The sequence below is a fragment of the Tursiops truncatus genome, chromosome 15, assembly GCF_011762595.2.
Source record: "Tursiops truncatus isolate mTurTru1 chromosome 15, mTurTru1.mat.Y, whole genome shotgun sequence".
NCBI classification, from domain to species: Eukaryota; Metazoa; Chordata; class Mammalia; order Artiodactyla; family Delphinidae; genus Tursiops; species Tursiops truncatus.
The window spans coordinates 81,090,131-81,105,532 of record NC_047048.1 but is presented as its reverse complement, the minus strand read 5'-3'; the positions used below and the strand labels follow the sequence as shown (position 1 = coordinate 81,105,532).

The 15,402-nt window shown below is 56.7% G+C and overlaps 1 protein-coding gene across 2 annotated transcripts in view; it reads left to right on the top strand.

Annotated features, from left to right (window-relative positions):
• The window catches only part of PMEPA1 (prostate transmembrane protein, androgen induced 1), a 58,653-nt gene extending 46,886 nt beyond the window's left edge, over nt 1–11,767 (top strand). For both annotated transcript variants that reach the window (XM_073793132.1, XM_033839178.2), the window contains exons 2-4: nt 2,428–2,582; nt 7,056–7,109; nt 7,577–11,767. In XM_073793132.1, the coding sequence (XP_073649233.1) occupies nt 2,472–2,582; nt 7,056–7,109; nt 7,577–8,125 (714 nt within the window). In that variant the 5' untranslated portion in view covers nt 2,428–2,471 and the 3' untranslated portion in view covers nt 8,126–11,767. The remainder of the gene's footprint in view (nt 1–2,427; nt 2,583–7,055; nt 7,110–7,576) is intronic.
• The last annotated feature ends 3,635 nt before the right edge of the window (nt 11,768–15,402 follow it).

Genomic DNA, 15,402 nt, shown 5'->3' with positions numbered 1-15,402 from the left:
GAGGAGTGCTCTCCGCGCTGGGCACGTCGCCCTCGCACCACCTCCTCCTCCACACAGGGAAGCTGGGATGGATTCAGCGAGTCAGGGTGCTGGAGCCAGCCTGGGGGTCCCCTTGGGGACCTGCCCAAGGGTCTCGGGAGCCCGCAGGAGTCTCCCTCCTCCTCTGGCCAAGACCCCAGGCCTTTGGCTTCCAGAATGGAGCCTAGAAATGATTCGTGGTTTCTCTTCTTCTGAGCGTTTTCCCCTCTCTTCTCCCACATGGATGTGCACAGGGCTGTGGCCCAGGGACCAGGGTGGTCACGTTGGCACTTCCGGCACCCTGGGCTCCTTCCTAGGGGTGACGCTTCACGCTGGACCCCGGCCCCCAGAAATCAGGTCCTCCTGCCCTTTTGGGGTCGGGAGAGCTGTGAGGTTTGTTCACACCCGCTCGGCCTGCTGGGGCCTCGTCCACTGCTCTCTTTCAGGCCCTACCGGCCTTGTTGCCTCGGCCGCTGGACAACACCAGGAGGAGGGCAGAGGCCTGGCCAGGGCCCTGCAGGCCGCCGGGGCCAGGGACAGAGACGGAGGCAGCGCACACCTCCTTTCCTGCAGGCCCGGGCGGGCAGGGCGCCTGGAGAGGGCGGGGGGAGGAGCAGAGAGGTGCCCACCCCCAGGTCCCCGGCGGGGTGAAGAGTGCATGGCCTGGGGGGAGCGGGTGCGGGCCTCTCTGGGGTGGGCCGTGGGTGTTGCACAAAGCCAGCCTCTGTGTCTCCTGAATGGGCAGCTTCATCCCAGGCCCTAGCGGACGGGCCCTGGACCAGCCCGTCTGGGGAGGCGAGAGGTGTGGCCGCAGTGATCGGGGCTGAGGCCAGAGACCTGGCCTTTGCCCAGCCCAGGCCCTGCCGTCCTCCTGGCGGGAAAGTGAAGAAGCCCCTCAGAGGGTTTGAGGCTTGTCCGATTCCCCGCTAGGCGGGGCACGGCCTTCTGGGGCTCGGGAAGGTCTCACCAAAGTCCCTGGCTACTTCTTCCTCCTTCCTGGGCCCCCCAAGGCGAGGGAGGGCTGCAGCTCCACACAGGCCGGAGCCAGGGCCCCGGCTCCAGACCGAATTCCCGGGTGCAGAGGCGGCCGTCCAGCGGGTGGTCGAGCGGGGGCGGGGGGAGGGGGCCCAGCGCTGGGCCCTGGGGCTACACGAGTCTGTCACTAGGCCTGAACCTGGGTCTCCTCACCTGCAAGACGGGATGATAAAAAGTACCCGTGTGTACGCTCAGCCCTGAGCAGAGGTCCTCAGCCCCGGCACACTCTTTGTCCGGGGTGCCCTGTGCCCTGTAGGATGTTAAGGTTCCAGGAGCGCCCCCAGTTGTGACAAGCCACTAGTGTCCCCAGACATTGCCACGTGTCCCCTGGGGGTTAGACTAACCCGACTCACTGACGGCCTCAGGCAGACATTGGCACAGCTGGGCAAAGGCTTGACATGGTGGAGGAAGGTGGGCGTCCTGCAGAGCCCTGGGTGGGGGAGAAGGGGTGGCCGGGGCTTCGGAGAGGACGTGCGGGCAGGCTGCGTGTGGAGGAGCTTCCGCGGCTGTACCAGCAGGGACGCCCACCCGGGATGCCCCGATCTCCCGCGGGACACCGAGGCTAGCGGCAGGAGGGTGGGCCCTCGCCGGGTTTGGCGGGGCCCCGCTTGAGCGACCCGCGAGCGACACAGTCCCCACCTGCGGCCCGCCCTCCGCACCCCAGCTTCCTTGCGTCTCTCTGGGGGGAAGAAGAGCTGAGTCAGTGGCCCTGAGCTTGAACCTGTGCCCCTGGGGAGCCCTCCACCAATTGCTTGTTAGCGGGGGAGGGGGGCCTTCCTGCTTGCCCTCTGGGATCGTCCGTGGGCGGCCTCAGGCTGGCGGAGGCCGGCTGCGCCCCCTCTGCCGCCCTGTCCCTCCCCAGGTCCCCGGCATCTCGCCCGCCGCTGCTGGGGACTCTGCTGGCACCGGGCACGGCCAGCTGCCGCGCCGCCCGACACGGACCCGCTCGAGTCAGCAGAAACCGCCCGACTCCGGCAGGATCAAAATAACCTCCTTCCTTTTCCAGCACTTGAGGGTTTTTCCGCCTTCTGGGGGAAAAACAAAACAAACCCGAAAAAAAGAAATGAGAGCTGCAGTGTTTGCAGCCGCCCGGAATGGGGTTTCTCTGAGGCCTCTTCCCGGCGGTGGCCCGCACACGCTCTGTCCCGTGGAGGGTGGTGTGTCTTCGTGCGTCTCGCGTGTGTGATAGATGTGTGTGTACGTGGCTGTGTTATCTGTGTTCGTTTGTGTTGGCGCGTGTGTGGGTGTGTAGGGGTGCTGACGCTTTTGCGTATTCGGTGTGCATGTGTGTCGGGGTGTGTGGGTGCTCAGACGCCCCGAGCCTCTGCCCGCACCAGCGTCCCTGAGGCCTCACGTGTCCCCTTGGTCTTGCAGCGGAGCTGGAGTTCGTTGAGATCACCGTCATCGTGGTGGTGGTGATGGTGATGGTGGTGGTGATCACGTGTCTGCTGAGCCATTACAAACTGTCCGCGCGCTCCTTCATTGGCCGGCATAGCCAGGGCAGGAGGAGGGAAGACGCCCTGTCCTCGGTGAGTGCCTGCCCTCCCTGAGCTTCCGGGGGCCCGTGGACGCCCCTGATCAAGTGCCTGTGGTGTCGGGGTCGGGTGCTCACAGGAGCTGACGGCAGGGAGGCAGTCTGGGGGGAGCTTCTAGGTACAGGCAGTGACCCAGAAGGAAGGGAGCCCGTGGACCAGTCCATGCAGTGGGGCTTTGGTCCCCAGATCCATCCGTCCATCCATCCGTTGGACAGACATTTACTGAGCACCCTCTGTGTGTCTAGAGCCTTCCCAGGCATTGGGGGGAGATAGCTTCGAGCAGGTCGCCGGGGGGTGCTGCCTGATGGGAGGGATGTAGACAGACAGGAGCGCCGGCTGCTCCGAAGGAAGCTGAAAGGAATCACCGGGAATCCCAGAGGCTGGTTTACCCAGGACAGTCGAGGTGAGCCCCTGAGGCCGAGCTCTGGAGGGAGAAACAAGGGTGGGGTGCAGAGTGGGTGAGTGCAGGAAGGGTGAGAAGGACAAACGCGGCACGGCCCTTGCTGTCCCTACAAAACTGCAGTTTGATATGTTACTAGAACTGTGTGCCCTGTTGGGCATTCTGGAAACCCAGGAATATCCCCACAAAACTCCACAAACTGGGGCAGGTGGAGCAGCTCCCAGCGGTTTGGGAACTCACCCTCGTCCAGACCTGAGCACCCACGTTCCCCTCATTCACCTGCACCTTCGGTGCCACCCCTGCCCGCCGCTCCGTGTTCCTCAGCAGATGGACCAGGGGGCGGTGTAGAGTCCATCACTAAACAGTTTCCATCTCCACGCCTGTCAGGTGTAATTTAACAACCTGGACAGGAGTAGCTGTCTGAGGGACGGGCTGCAGATGACACGGAGAGGGGGGCCCGTGGGCGGCCCCGGGGCTGTGCAGGGAGCACATCTCTGAGCCCGTGTTCACTGGGCGCTGGGGGGAAGCGGCAGCAGGCATGGCCTCCCGGCTCTGGGGGACGCCTGGGGCCAGCGCTGGTGCCCAGAGTCTGTGGGACTGAGCTGAGTCAGGCTGGCAGGCCTGTCCCTGGCAAATTTGGGCATCTCCGCTTGCGTCAGGCCTCAGTATGTCACCAGGTTGCCAGGGCTTGGAGCATCCGCTCTGGTGCCTCTGACGGGAGCACTGGGTGCCCCAAACCCGAGGCCGGTGTGTCCGGAGGACGCTCGGCAGCTCCCTGCAGGGCTTACCTGCGTGTTTATTTGCTGTCGCTGTTGCCTGAGTGACAGTGCCACCAGCTGCACTGCCACGTCCGCGCTCAGTAATCCCTCCCACATTTTACAGAGGAGAAACGGGGGCTCAGAGAGGTGGGAACATTTGCCTAGGGCCACACAGCTTCTAAGCGACAGCTTGAAGAGCCCATGACCCGTTTTGTCCCACCTCGGATGCTGGGGCAAGCTTTGGACAAATGAGAAGACGTCAGCCTGGTAGCCGTGCTCCAGGGTGGGGCATCCTACCCCCTCTGAGCCTCAGTGTGTGCGTCTGTAAAATGGGTGGAGCAAGCCTTTCTCCTTCCTACCCTGCATGGTCACAGGGCGGGTGAAGTTAGCTGAGGGAGCTGGGGAGATGGCAGAGGTTCCGGCGTGAGGGACCCGTGCCACCATAGCGGGGACAGCCCTGTAGGCAGCACTGGGACTTCGTGCCCAAGTGGAGGTCAGGATTCGGGTTCTGGTTCCTGAACATCTGAGGTTAAAAGAAAGTCTCCCCTGCCCCCCTGCCCCCGGCCGACTTCTACCAGACACCTGCACAGGCCCCCGGGGATGCCCAGCTGGGTAAACATGGAGGCTTGTTAGACCTGAAGTACGTGTGGCGGCTCCCCTGGGGCCCCTGCCAGACAGGGCGTGTCTGAGGAGTCTCGAGGGCCCATGACCTCCCAGAGAGACCCAAACGCAGCCGCCGTCTGCTTGGCGCTGGGCCCACCCCTGGCATGGCTGTCCTGCCGTGGCCCCTTTTCAGGGTGAACCTCTGGGAGTTCATTTCCTCATCTGTCAAGAGGGTGGGGCTCAGGTGCAGGTAAAGCCCTGTGGCCCTGGGACCTCACTTCCCCACCTGATGCTGCTGCCAGAGAAGCTGGAAAATACTGCAGGGGTACAGACTGCAGCTGAAGGCAGGGCGGGAGTCAGCCAGGTCCACATAGACCAGGGCCGGGTGCCCACTCTGTGAGTCAGGTTTCTGGGCTCATCCCCACGATCTCTTCTGTGGCTGCAGTGGCCCTGCAGCAGCCTTCTTGGTGGTGTGACAGACTGTCTGGCCCTTTATGGAGCCAGTTTGCGGACCCCTGGTCTAGATGGGGAAGCCATGGGCAGCTGGACGAACTCTCGAAGGAAGCTTTTAGAAAGAGAAGGAGGTGTCGGGGAGTGGAGCGGGGGTGAGAGAAGGAGCTGCCAGGAGCAGCCCTGTGGGCACTGGCACCTGGAAAGGCGTCAGGGCCATTCACTGAATAAGAGAACGAGGTGAGTTAAGACACGGCCTGTGGGCAGGTGTAGTGCAGCCAGCTGGCCTCCGGGTTCCTCACAGCAGGGCCAGGCTGATACAGGAGCTGAGATGCTGTGGGAGGGGCATCCGGCAGGTGGGAGGTTCCTGGAGGCCTCCCTGGAGGAGGAGGTGACCTCCAGGTGCACAAGTTGGGGGTAGTCAGGTGACAAGGATGGAAGTGATTCTGGGGTCTGCGGTGGGGCCTCCCAAGCAGTGACTGGTATTTTCCTAAGCACTGTGGGTGGAGACTCCCCGGGCTAGGGCTCGACGGAGGGCTGGGGGGTGGGCAGTGGTGGGAAGACATTGTGGGGACCTCGAACAGAGGGCCTCCTAGGGGGCTTTTAGGCAGGGGCCCGTCTGGGTCACATTTATCCAAGTTGACCTTGGCTGCTTGCACCCCTCCCCAGGACTCCCGACTTGAATGGGGAGCAGGTGGATGTCCCCCCATCTGCTTCCTGATGCTCACATGGACTGTGCCAGGGGCCCGACTGGGGGCCACAGAGCCTGCCAGGGCCGGCTTGAGCCCGAATGCTTCTGGAGGCGGTGGGCGAGGTTTGGATCCCAGCACTGCCCGCTACCAGCGGGAGCAGCTCGGCTTAGCCACCTGACCTCCGCCTTGCCGGCTTTGTCGGGATGTCGGGAGAGTTGAGTTAGTGCTTTAAAGAGCGTAGCACAGTGCCTGGCGCCAAGGCGTTCCTAATATCAGTAACAGAATGGCCCTTGATGACCATATTAACAGTAATCGTGTATGTCTGCCCTCCGTATCCCCACGCCTGGAATAAACTAGACCCCGGTGAGTCTTTGCGGGGTGCTTTCCTCATGAGAGACACAGAGCTCCCCTAGTGGCCATATAGGAAATTGCAGCCCTCCTGGCAATTCCTCCCCAGGCTGCCGGTGAGAATCGTCTTACAAGGGAACCCTCAAGAAAACATGTCCCCCAAAAAACTCTGGGGTGATAGATATGTTCATTATCTTGATTGTGGTGATGGGCTCCTGGTAGATACCTATGCCACAACAACCAAATTGTATGCTTTGAATAGGTGCAGTTGATTATATGTCAGTTACATCTCAATAAAACTATAAAATTAGAGGAAGGAAGGCATCCCTCCCCATAGGCCCGGGCCTATCCATGTGTATCACCGGAACAGAAGTGGTGCTGCATGATTGCATGATTAACTCTCCTGTATTTCTTCATCTATAAACTGGGCCCCCAACAACGGGGGCAAGACAGACTATAGTAAGTGCTAAGTAAATACGCGGACAAGGTGATTACAGACATGACGGATGCTTTGAAGGAGATAAGCAGGTGACGGGATGTTTAATGGGAGAAGGCCCTTCAGATAGTGGTGCTAGAGAAAGCCTGCGGTGGGCACTGGAATTGAAAAGCGAGAAGGAGCCAGCTGTGCAGTGGGGCAGCCAGTGCAAAGGCCCCGTGGTGCACAGTTAGCACTTCCATGCACTAAATAGCGGGTCAGCGCGACAGGAGGGAGAGTGGTGGTGGCACCCAGCACTGTCACAGGCTCACTGAGCGTTGCGCGCACCCTGGGGGCTTTTGCATGTTCGCCTCCTTCAGTTCTTCGACAGATACTGCAGTATGCACGTTTTCAGATGCAGTAACTTGACCGAGGTCGCACAGCAAGTACCTAGGCTTTCTTAGCCGGTTCACCCGTGCATTTGGATGTGTTCTAAGGCCCACGGAAGCTGCTGGAGGGTTTTGAGAAGGAGGGACCCACGAATCAGATGTATGTTTTGGAAAGTGTGAGTTCGGAGGATGCATTTTCGGGGAGCAGCCTTGGGACCTGGGAGATCAGCGATTGTGTCATGTCCGAGAGAAACGTCCAGGCCCGGGCTGGGGTCGCTGCAGTGGGGCTGAAGAGGGGGATGGGTGCAGCATCTCATGCCGAGTGGAGGCTCTCAGAGTCCACGCCAGGCTGCCCCTTGGCTCTCCCACCTCTGCCCGTCCCGCTGACCCTGTCCTCTTCCTCCCCGTACAGGAAGGATGCCTCTGGCCCTCGGAGAGCACGGTGTCAGGCAGTGGAATCCCGGAGGTGAGACCCAGCGCCGCCTCCCCTCCACCACTACCCTCCCCCCGCCCCCCACCCCCCCACCCCCCCACCCAAGACTGCTGTAGTGGACGCCGAAGGCCCCCTACCCAGTAGCTCCCCTAATCCGGACCAGAGGCACCTCCCCTGCTAGTAGAGTGGCTACAGGAGGCCCACACCTGCCCTTCTCTGAAGAATCCTCCTTGGTTGCTGGCATCGTCCCTACCGGGACATCATACGCTCCCCACCCCCAGGGAGCAGCCCTCAGTACCTGCGACACCGAAGGCCAAAGGCTGCCCTCTTCCAACTGTGTGACGATGTTCACACTCCAGGGCTCGCCAGTCATCAGGGGGCTGGACCCTGGGCTTGGCTCCTCCCCCCGCCACCCGGCGGCCATCTCTCCCTTTCCCCAGAGAGCAGAGTCACAGGGGCCCTGCCGCTGGGGGGACACTCACTCTGCTCTTCCCCTCCAGCCGCAGGTTTACGCCCCGCCCCGGCCCACCGACCGCCTGGCCGTGCCCGCCTTCGCCCAGCGGGACCGCTTCCACCGCTTCCAGCCCACCTACCCGTACCTGCAGCACGAGATCGACCTGCCGCCCACCATCTCGCTGTCGGACGGGGAGGAGCCCCCGCCCTACCAGGGCCCCTGCACGCTCCAGCTGCGGGACCCCGAGCAGCAGCTGGAGCTGAACCGAGAGTCGGTGCGCGCGCCCCCAAACAGAACCATCTTCGACAGCGACCTGATGGACAGCGCCATGCTGGGCGGCCCCTGCCCTCCCAGCAGTAACTCGGGCATCAGCGCCACGTGCTACGGGGGCGGTGGGCGCATGGAGGGGCCACCCCCCACCTACAGCGAGGTCATCGGCCACTACCCCGGGGCCTCCACCTTCCAGCACCAGCAGAGCAGCGGGCCGGCCTCCTTGCTGGAGGGGACCCGGCTGCACCCCGCACACATCGCCCCCCTGGAGAGCACAGCGGCCTGGAGCAAAGAGAAGGATAAACAGAAGGGACACCCCCTCTAGGAGTCCCGGGGGGCCAGGGCCGGGGCCGCAGTAGGTAAAACAGCAAAACACTCCGCACTTCTTGAAAGAAAAGAGAGAGGAGGACGGGGCGACACACAGGAAACTGCGACGCATGACCATCCTCTCCCCACCTCTCTGTGTGTAAATATTTACATGTTCTGTCTGGTCTGAATGCACAAAGCTAAGAAGACTTGCAAAAAAAACCATGTTTCTCTGTTGAGCTGCGTCTTGAAGGCAAAAGAGGAAACAAAATTCTACGCTAGTCTTTCCTGTTTCTAGTTGAGCTGCGTGCGTGAATGCTTACTTTCTTCTGTTTGTTTATGATGATTTCACTTAACTTTAAAGACATATTTGCACAAAACCTTTGTTTAAAGATCTGCAATATTATATAAATATAAATATATATATAAAATAAGAGAGACTGTATGTGCGAGGGCAGGAGTATTTTTGTATTAGAAGAGGCCTATTACAAAAAAAAAAGTTGTTTTCTGAGCTAGAAGAGAAAAAAAAAGGCCATTTTTGAGTGCCAACTCAGAAAGTGTGTATTACCTTGTAAAGAAAAAAAACTACAAAGCAGGGGTTTAGAGTTATTTATATAAATGTTGAGCTTTTGCACTATTTTTTAATATAAATATGTCAGTGCTTGTTTGATGGAAACTTCTATCAACGTCTGTCGAGACTTTTAAGGGAGAAATGTTGGAATTTCACGGTGGACGTCAGGCAGAGGGTGGGCTCCACGCTGAGTCTGGAGAGAGGCTCCCAGAGGGGCTGATTTCCTGCAGAGTGGAAGCTTCTGTCTAGTGATAGGTTATTACCTCGTTATACATTCCCTCCCGAAGGAGACGCATTTTTTTCCCCTCTGGGCCAGGACAGCCTTTGGATCGCAAAGAAAATAGGAAAGTTACTCGAGGCCCCAAGTTCCAGGAGGTGGGCTTTGCTCTTCCCAAAATGAAGATACACTGTTACTGAAGGAATCTTAGTATTTTCTCCTCTTTTCCGAACCACGAAGGTCCCTGTAGGAAGGGGCTCGCTAAGGTGCTCTCTGCCCCCTGCCTGCCTCGCCAGGGCCACGCCAGAGGCGGTTAGGTGGCTCACGCGTGCGGGATACTCTGGTCATTCAGACTCTACTGGCTGAGGTGGGTGCAGCCCACTGGCGTATAGGAAAGGCCCAAAGGACTAGCAATGTGATCTCATCCCTGTCTTTATGTATTGATTCTCACGTAACAGGCCCATAACCAGAAGACCAGAGATGAAAAGGTGACACGCCCAGGTTTCTCCCAGGACACTGCAAAAGGGTTATAACGAGAAAGACAGTCGAACCAACGCGAACTCGAGCTTTAGGATGTAGAAGCAGAACTCTTTCCCTTCTCCCCTCTTTCGCATTTCATTCCCTTCCCCGTGGAAACCATCGTTTTTGATGTGTTTGTGTATCTGTGTTTTCATAAGCGTCTTCATCAGACACAACTCTTGTTTACCAGGGTTTTACTGAGTAGATGTCGGCGGGACCCCTTGCTGGTGGCGTGCGTGTGTGCAAGTAGAGAAGGCGGGGAGAGAGCGGAGTCGGGGTCCTCCCTCCCACCAAGGGTGGGCTAATACTCCATGGGGTGACGCCCTTAGCAGGAGAGCAGGCCGCCCTGCCCCCTGCCCCCTGCATCCCACGGAGGTGTCTTTTCATCTTCGGCAGAATGCCAACTAGCCGGTTAACATAAGAGAAAGGTATAAGAGGCAATAAGTATTGATTTTAAACAACTTTTTTATTACTTGAAAAACAAAAACTCGAGAACAGTTTTGAAGTTCTGACCATTTGAACTCTATTTCTATACGTACCTTTTAAGACCACGGTGACCAATAGATGACCGAGGTGTCTGAGTGCCCGCTCACCAGCCTGGCAGAAAGTTCTGGTACCTTGACAATAAAACCTGCCTCTCCGTGGGGTCTTCAGCCTAACCTTTGCCTAACCTTTGCTTCTCTCTCAAAGATTCTTTGAAAAGGTCATTCATGCAGAGACATCCATAGTTTGTCCTGAAAGGTACAGGGACACATTTATAGATAAAGTTTAAAAGAAAAAAATATATATCGTTCCTTTATGTGAAACGTCTCCCTAGTGCCTTACTGAGAAAGCGGTTGACCCCTTTTGTCCCCCGGCAGCGGCGTTCCTGGACAACGCCCTGCTCACCCGGGCCCGGCCTTCCCGCTCGAGGTGGACAGAGGGCTACTGCTTCTTTAAAAACATCCCCATCGCCTCGTGCCGTGTCCCACCCACCCGCCCTCCACCCTGGATGTGCCTCCCTTGGGTCAGGCCGCCCCTCCTGCCCCTCCAGCCTCTTGTCAGTACTCGTTGATCTCCCACCTGGGTCACAAACCTAGTCGTGGACCTTGTTTGTGTGAGTAGCGTAGCAGCAGACGAGAGCCAGGCCCAAGTGTTCCCGAGGTCCTCGAACCAAACCTTGAATCTCGTTGCTGGGTGGTGCGGTCTGCCGTTGCCGTATGAGCAGCGAGGTAGAAGAAGGAAGCAGGTGAGGGGGTTACTGACCTCAGCTGGCTTGAGGGCAGAGCACCCTCCCCACGCCCCCATTACGCCCCAGGATGGCGGTCCAGGCCTCAAGGCCGCCGCCTTGTCCCTGGGCTCCGTGCCTAGCGGATGACAGTTGCAGAAGTTCATGGTGGAGCAGCTCGTCAAGGCCAGGGCACCTCCCAAGAAAACCATGGGGTGTGTTTCTGCAGACCTCTTGGTTTCCCTGCTGGACCCAGAGCCCTGAGGGTACACTCCTTCCACTAGGTGTTAGCTGTCGTGTCCTTACCTTTGAAAAGCCTTTGCGCATCCCTCGGGAGGCCCCCTTTTTTCAGTAGAAAGTTGGTGGGGTTGGGGGTGGCCCTTGGCAGTGGCCAGTTGGAGGGGGACCAGGCTGGGCTCAGAGAAGGTGGCAGAGCTTGGCTTTCTCTAAGCCTCTCATTGTTTCCCCGCTTGTCAATCATCACATTTCCTCCGGAGGAAAACTCTTTCCCCCGCCAAGCCCAGGTCCACACAGACGGACTTAGCAAAGTGCCCTAAGAGCCGTCCACGTCCCCGTGTCTTTGCCAGGAGCTGAGAGCGACGCCTCCCCACGGCTAGCAAACACCGGGGCGGGGCGAGGACCGAACCCTTCCCAGTCCTTTTCTGTCTGCTCTGTGAATTGTACTTTTCAGAGAATTTTCTTTTCTACGTGCAACACCAAGCTTCCAGATCCGTAGAACATGCTGATGACAAAGGAGAGAAAATGTTCCGTTTTGTTTGGTTTTCCGGAAACTGCGCTTCAAATTCTGCTGTACTATAGAGCTCAGAAGGACCTGCTGCGTTCTCATTTGCCTGCCTGGTTCCATGGTGGTTGTGCTGATGGTGACGCTTTCACGTTGCTCCCTTGGCGTTGGAACCGCTCTCTTTCGCAGCCCTGTTTCCCAAGTTCTGTTCAAGTTACACGTATGTAAACTCTCCGTGGCACGCTGGGTGCGGCGCCCGCGTTGCTGCTGCGTAAGACTCTGTATTTGGATGCCAGTCCACAGGCCTGATGAAATCGCTTGTTGTGTATCAATAATCATTAGTGGCAATGATGACATTCTGAAAAGCTGCAATACTTATACAATAAATTTTACAATTCTTTGGAACGAGGCTCTTTCGCTTTCTTGGGCTGCATTGCTTTCCCTCTACCACCCCACCGCCCTCGGCACCAACACTTGGATGCCTTTAGTGGGAAGGAAGCAATCCCTCGGAGCTGCTGTGTGGCCTTGAGCGATTCCATCAACCTCTCTGTTTTCATTCAGGCAGCGTTCAGGGAGCCCAGTGAAAACACTTGCACGGGCAGGGGGTGCGTTGGGTGACATTGGGGTAAAAGAGTTTGCAAAATACTGCCTACTTTTCCCCCCTCTTGGGATATCAGCCACCGTGGCGTGATGAAAGCTCTGGTAAGGGCTGCGAGAAAGAAACTGTCTTAAATGGGGCTCTTCCAGAGACGTGGACTTGTGTGAAGGGATGTATCAAAGTTCTGCTCCCAGGGGAGACAGTGAAGGGAGCTGGGAAAAGGCCAGAGGGAGGAGAAGTGCGAGGGGGACTGTTTTAGGCCAAGTCCCAGCCTCAGGCTGATCCGCAGGGAGTCTGGGAAGCTCTGGGATGCAGACTGCACCCGGGAGAGGCAGGCTCTCAGATGCTCCTGGCTCTTCCTGCCTGAGAGTGGGGCAGAGAGGACTCCCCCAGGCCCCAGGGTGGCCCTCTGAAAACATCCCCGGATGCCAGCCCCTAGCAGCGACCCACATGGAAGCAGGGAATGGGATCCCGAGGGTCTGGGTGGGACACTCACAGTGCCCACTACAGAAATTCTTGTTTATTTCTCTAAGTTGAACCATTTTTCATGTCTGGTCAAGGATTTTTTTTTCAAGTCAGCCAAAAGAGCTGATCCCCAGGGATGGACATTGTTTGGCCTCATTCCAGGTCTTGTAATCTTCTGGGCCATAGAGCCCTGTGATTGGGGCAGAACCGGACACACGTCTGCCTTACCTGTTTCCCTCTCTGGTGAAAAGATTACAGAGAATTGGGGAGACACCAAAAGAGCTCATTGCTCTTGGCTGGTGAGAGCAGGGACCGCGGTGCTCTGCCCTGGCCTGGCTCCAGAACCCGAGTGCCTCTTACTGGCGGTCACTCCCCTTGCTGACCCTCAGTCACCTGGTCTGTAGAATGGGTTGACAGCAGTGCCTGTGAGGTGGTGTCTGATTCAATGATGCCAAAGGGTGCCTGGCAGACACAAATATTAGCCACTCTCATTAGTCACAGGCTCCCTGGGACAGTTTCCCTATACCTGAATGTCCCTCGAAGATTCTGGATGAGTTTGCATGTCCCGGGCTGAGCACACAGACAGCACCACCTCCCCAGGTGGTGGGGTCGGTCGGAACAGAGCTTTTCCCCACTGGAGAGGGGAGTTGCGGTTCTAACCAAAGAGCTGACACCCCTGCCCCACTTTGAGTTTAGCTCGAGCAGAAGTCGCCACGTGGGTCCAGACTAACAACTGACGTCGCTGCGGCTAATGCTCACTGAGCATCTACTAGGCTCCAAGCACAACGCCAAATCCTGAGTGAAGGTGGCATCTCCTTTCGGGAGGCCTCACTTTGCACTCACTCCCCCCACGTTTTCTGAGTCCTGCTGAGGGATGCTGGCGCATCAGACCCAACCCTGACCTCAAAGAACTCACCTTCTGGTTCTAGAGACAGACTCGCAGCCTGGGACCACAGCCCAGTATGGTGAGGGCAAGGAGAGTGTGCTGTCAGGAGCTGGGAGAGGTCTGTGAAGGCTGGATTTGGAGCTCAAGGATGTGAGGAAGGAAGACGAGGACAGCAGAGACCGAACCAGGCGCTCGCGTGAGCAGAGGCCGCGAGGGCACTCGACAGGGCACCTGCGCAGCCTGGCAAAACCATGCCCGGGAGGGGAGGCTGAGCCCCTGGCTGGGTGGGAGTGGGGGCACGGAGAAGCCCAGCGCGGTTAGAAACACCAGGAAGATAATCATGCGACCAAGAGAAGGGCGTAAGTTTCCTTTAGAGCCTATCTGATAAGCAGGTATTTCACATCCTCTGTACGCCCGTGCCAGGGACACAGGATGACAGGAAAGACCCCGTCCTGCCTCCGCAGCCTCCAGGCTGGTGTGTGCTGCAGGTGATGGGAAGAGCCCCTGACTGGCCTCCCGCAGGTCTGACATTGAGATGGAGTAGCGGGGGGCAGCCTTAGGTAGCTCTTTGTGAGGCCAGGACCTCAGCAGTTACCTAAAAATCAACAGGCCAACTGGTCTCCCCCATCACCCACCATCCCCATCACCCAGAGCCAGTGCCTTCTCTACTCTCCTATGACCCGTGGACCAAATCCCCAGCTGTCTGGTTTTGTAAATAAAGTTTTATTGGCACAGAGCCCCAGCAGCTTAGTTACACATCATCTATGGCTGCTTTTGTGCAATAACGATAAAGTTTAGTTGCGACAGAGACCAAATGGTCCACAACGCCTAAAATATTTACATTTGGCCCATTACAGAAAAGTTTTCTGATCTCTGCTTTAGAACCCCACGTGGCTACAAGATGGCTGCTGCAGCTCCAGGCATCACAACCAAAGATAGAAAAGAATCCCATTCTTCTTTGTATCTTTTTTAAAAAAAAATAAATCTTAAAAAATAAGCTTTATTTTTAGAACACTTTTATGTTTATGGAAAAATTGAGAAAATAGTGGGCTTTCCATACACCCAGTTTCACCCATTATTAACATCTTATACCAGGGTGATATATTTGTTACAATTAATTAATCAATGTTGATATATTATCATTAACTAAAGTCTAAACTTTATTCAGATTTCCTTAGCTTTTCCCTAACATCCTTTTCCTGGTCCAGGACCCCACCTAGGACACCACATGACATTTAGTCATCACAACTCCTGAGGCTTCTCTGGGCTCTGACAGTTCCTCAGACTTTCCTTGTTTGTGATGACCTTGAGAGTTGGGAGTCCTGGTCAGGTATTTATTTTGTAGGATGTCCCTGTATTGGAATATGTCTGAGGTTTTTCTCATAGTTTAGACTGGGATGACGGGTTTTGGGGAGGAAGAACCCAGAGGTAATGTGCCCTTCTCATCACATCATATGAAGGGTCATACATTTCCAAAGATACTTAGGTCAGCACTCTTTCCCCCAACCCCTTTCCCTGAGGCAGTGACACATGTTTGTAAGACAGTTAGTGTCTTGTCACATTCTGCCTTCCATCCAGGGATCCTCTGACCTCCTAAATGTTTTTTAATTTACATACACCAAGGTTCATCCCTTGTGTTGTAAAGTTTTGACAAATGCATAGTGTCATGTATCCACCATTGCAGTATCATACACAAGAGATTCACTGTCCTGAAAAACTCCCCTGGGCTTCACCTGTTCCACCTCCCCTCCCTTCAAGGTCCTGCAAACATGGATTGTTTTACCAACCTGAGTCCTGTTTTCTTCCGGGAAACAGGCCTGGGAGGTGAGTCCTGCCCCATGGTTCTTGCTGAGAGGCCCACTGAGATCAGCAGGACACTGTCCCTTATAGTCTGTAACAGGCGGGGATGTGGTTGTTTTTTTGTTTTTTGTTTTTTTATTGTGTATATTTTACATTCTTATCAAAGTAAAACAGCAGGTCCAAAGCAACAGCCTCCTGCCCCATCTTTTCCAAACCCACAGCCCAGTCCTTGGAGGCAACAACCGTTCTTATACCTCTTCCTTCTGAGAATGACTACTTCATCTCCAAAAC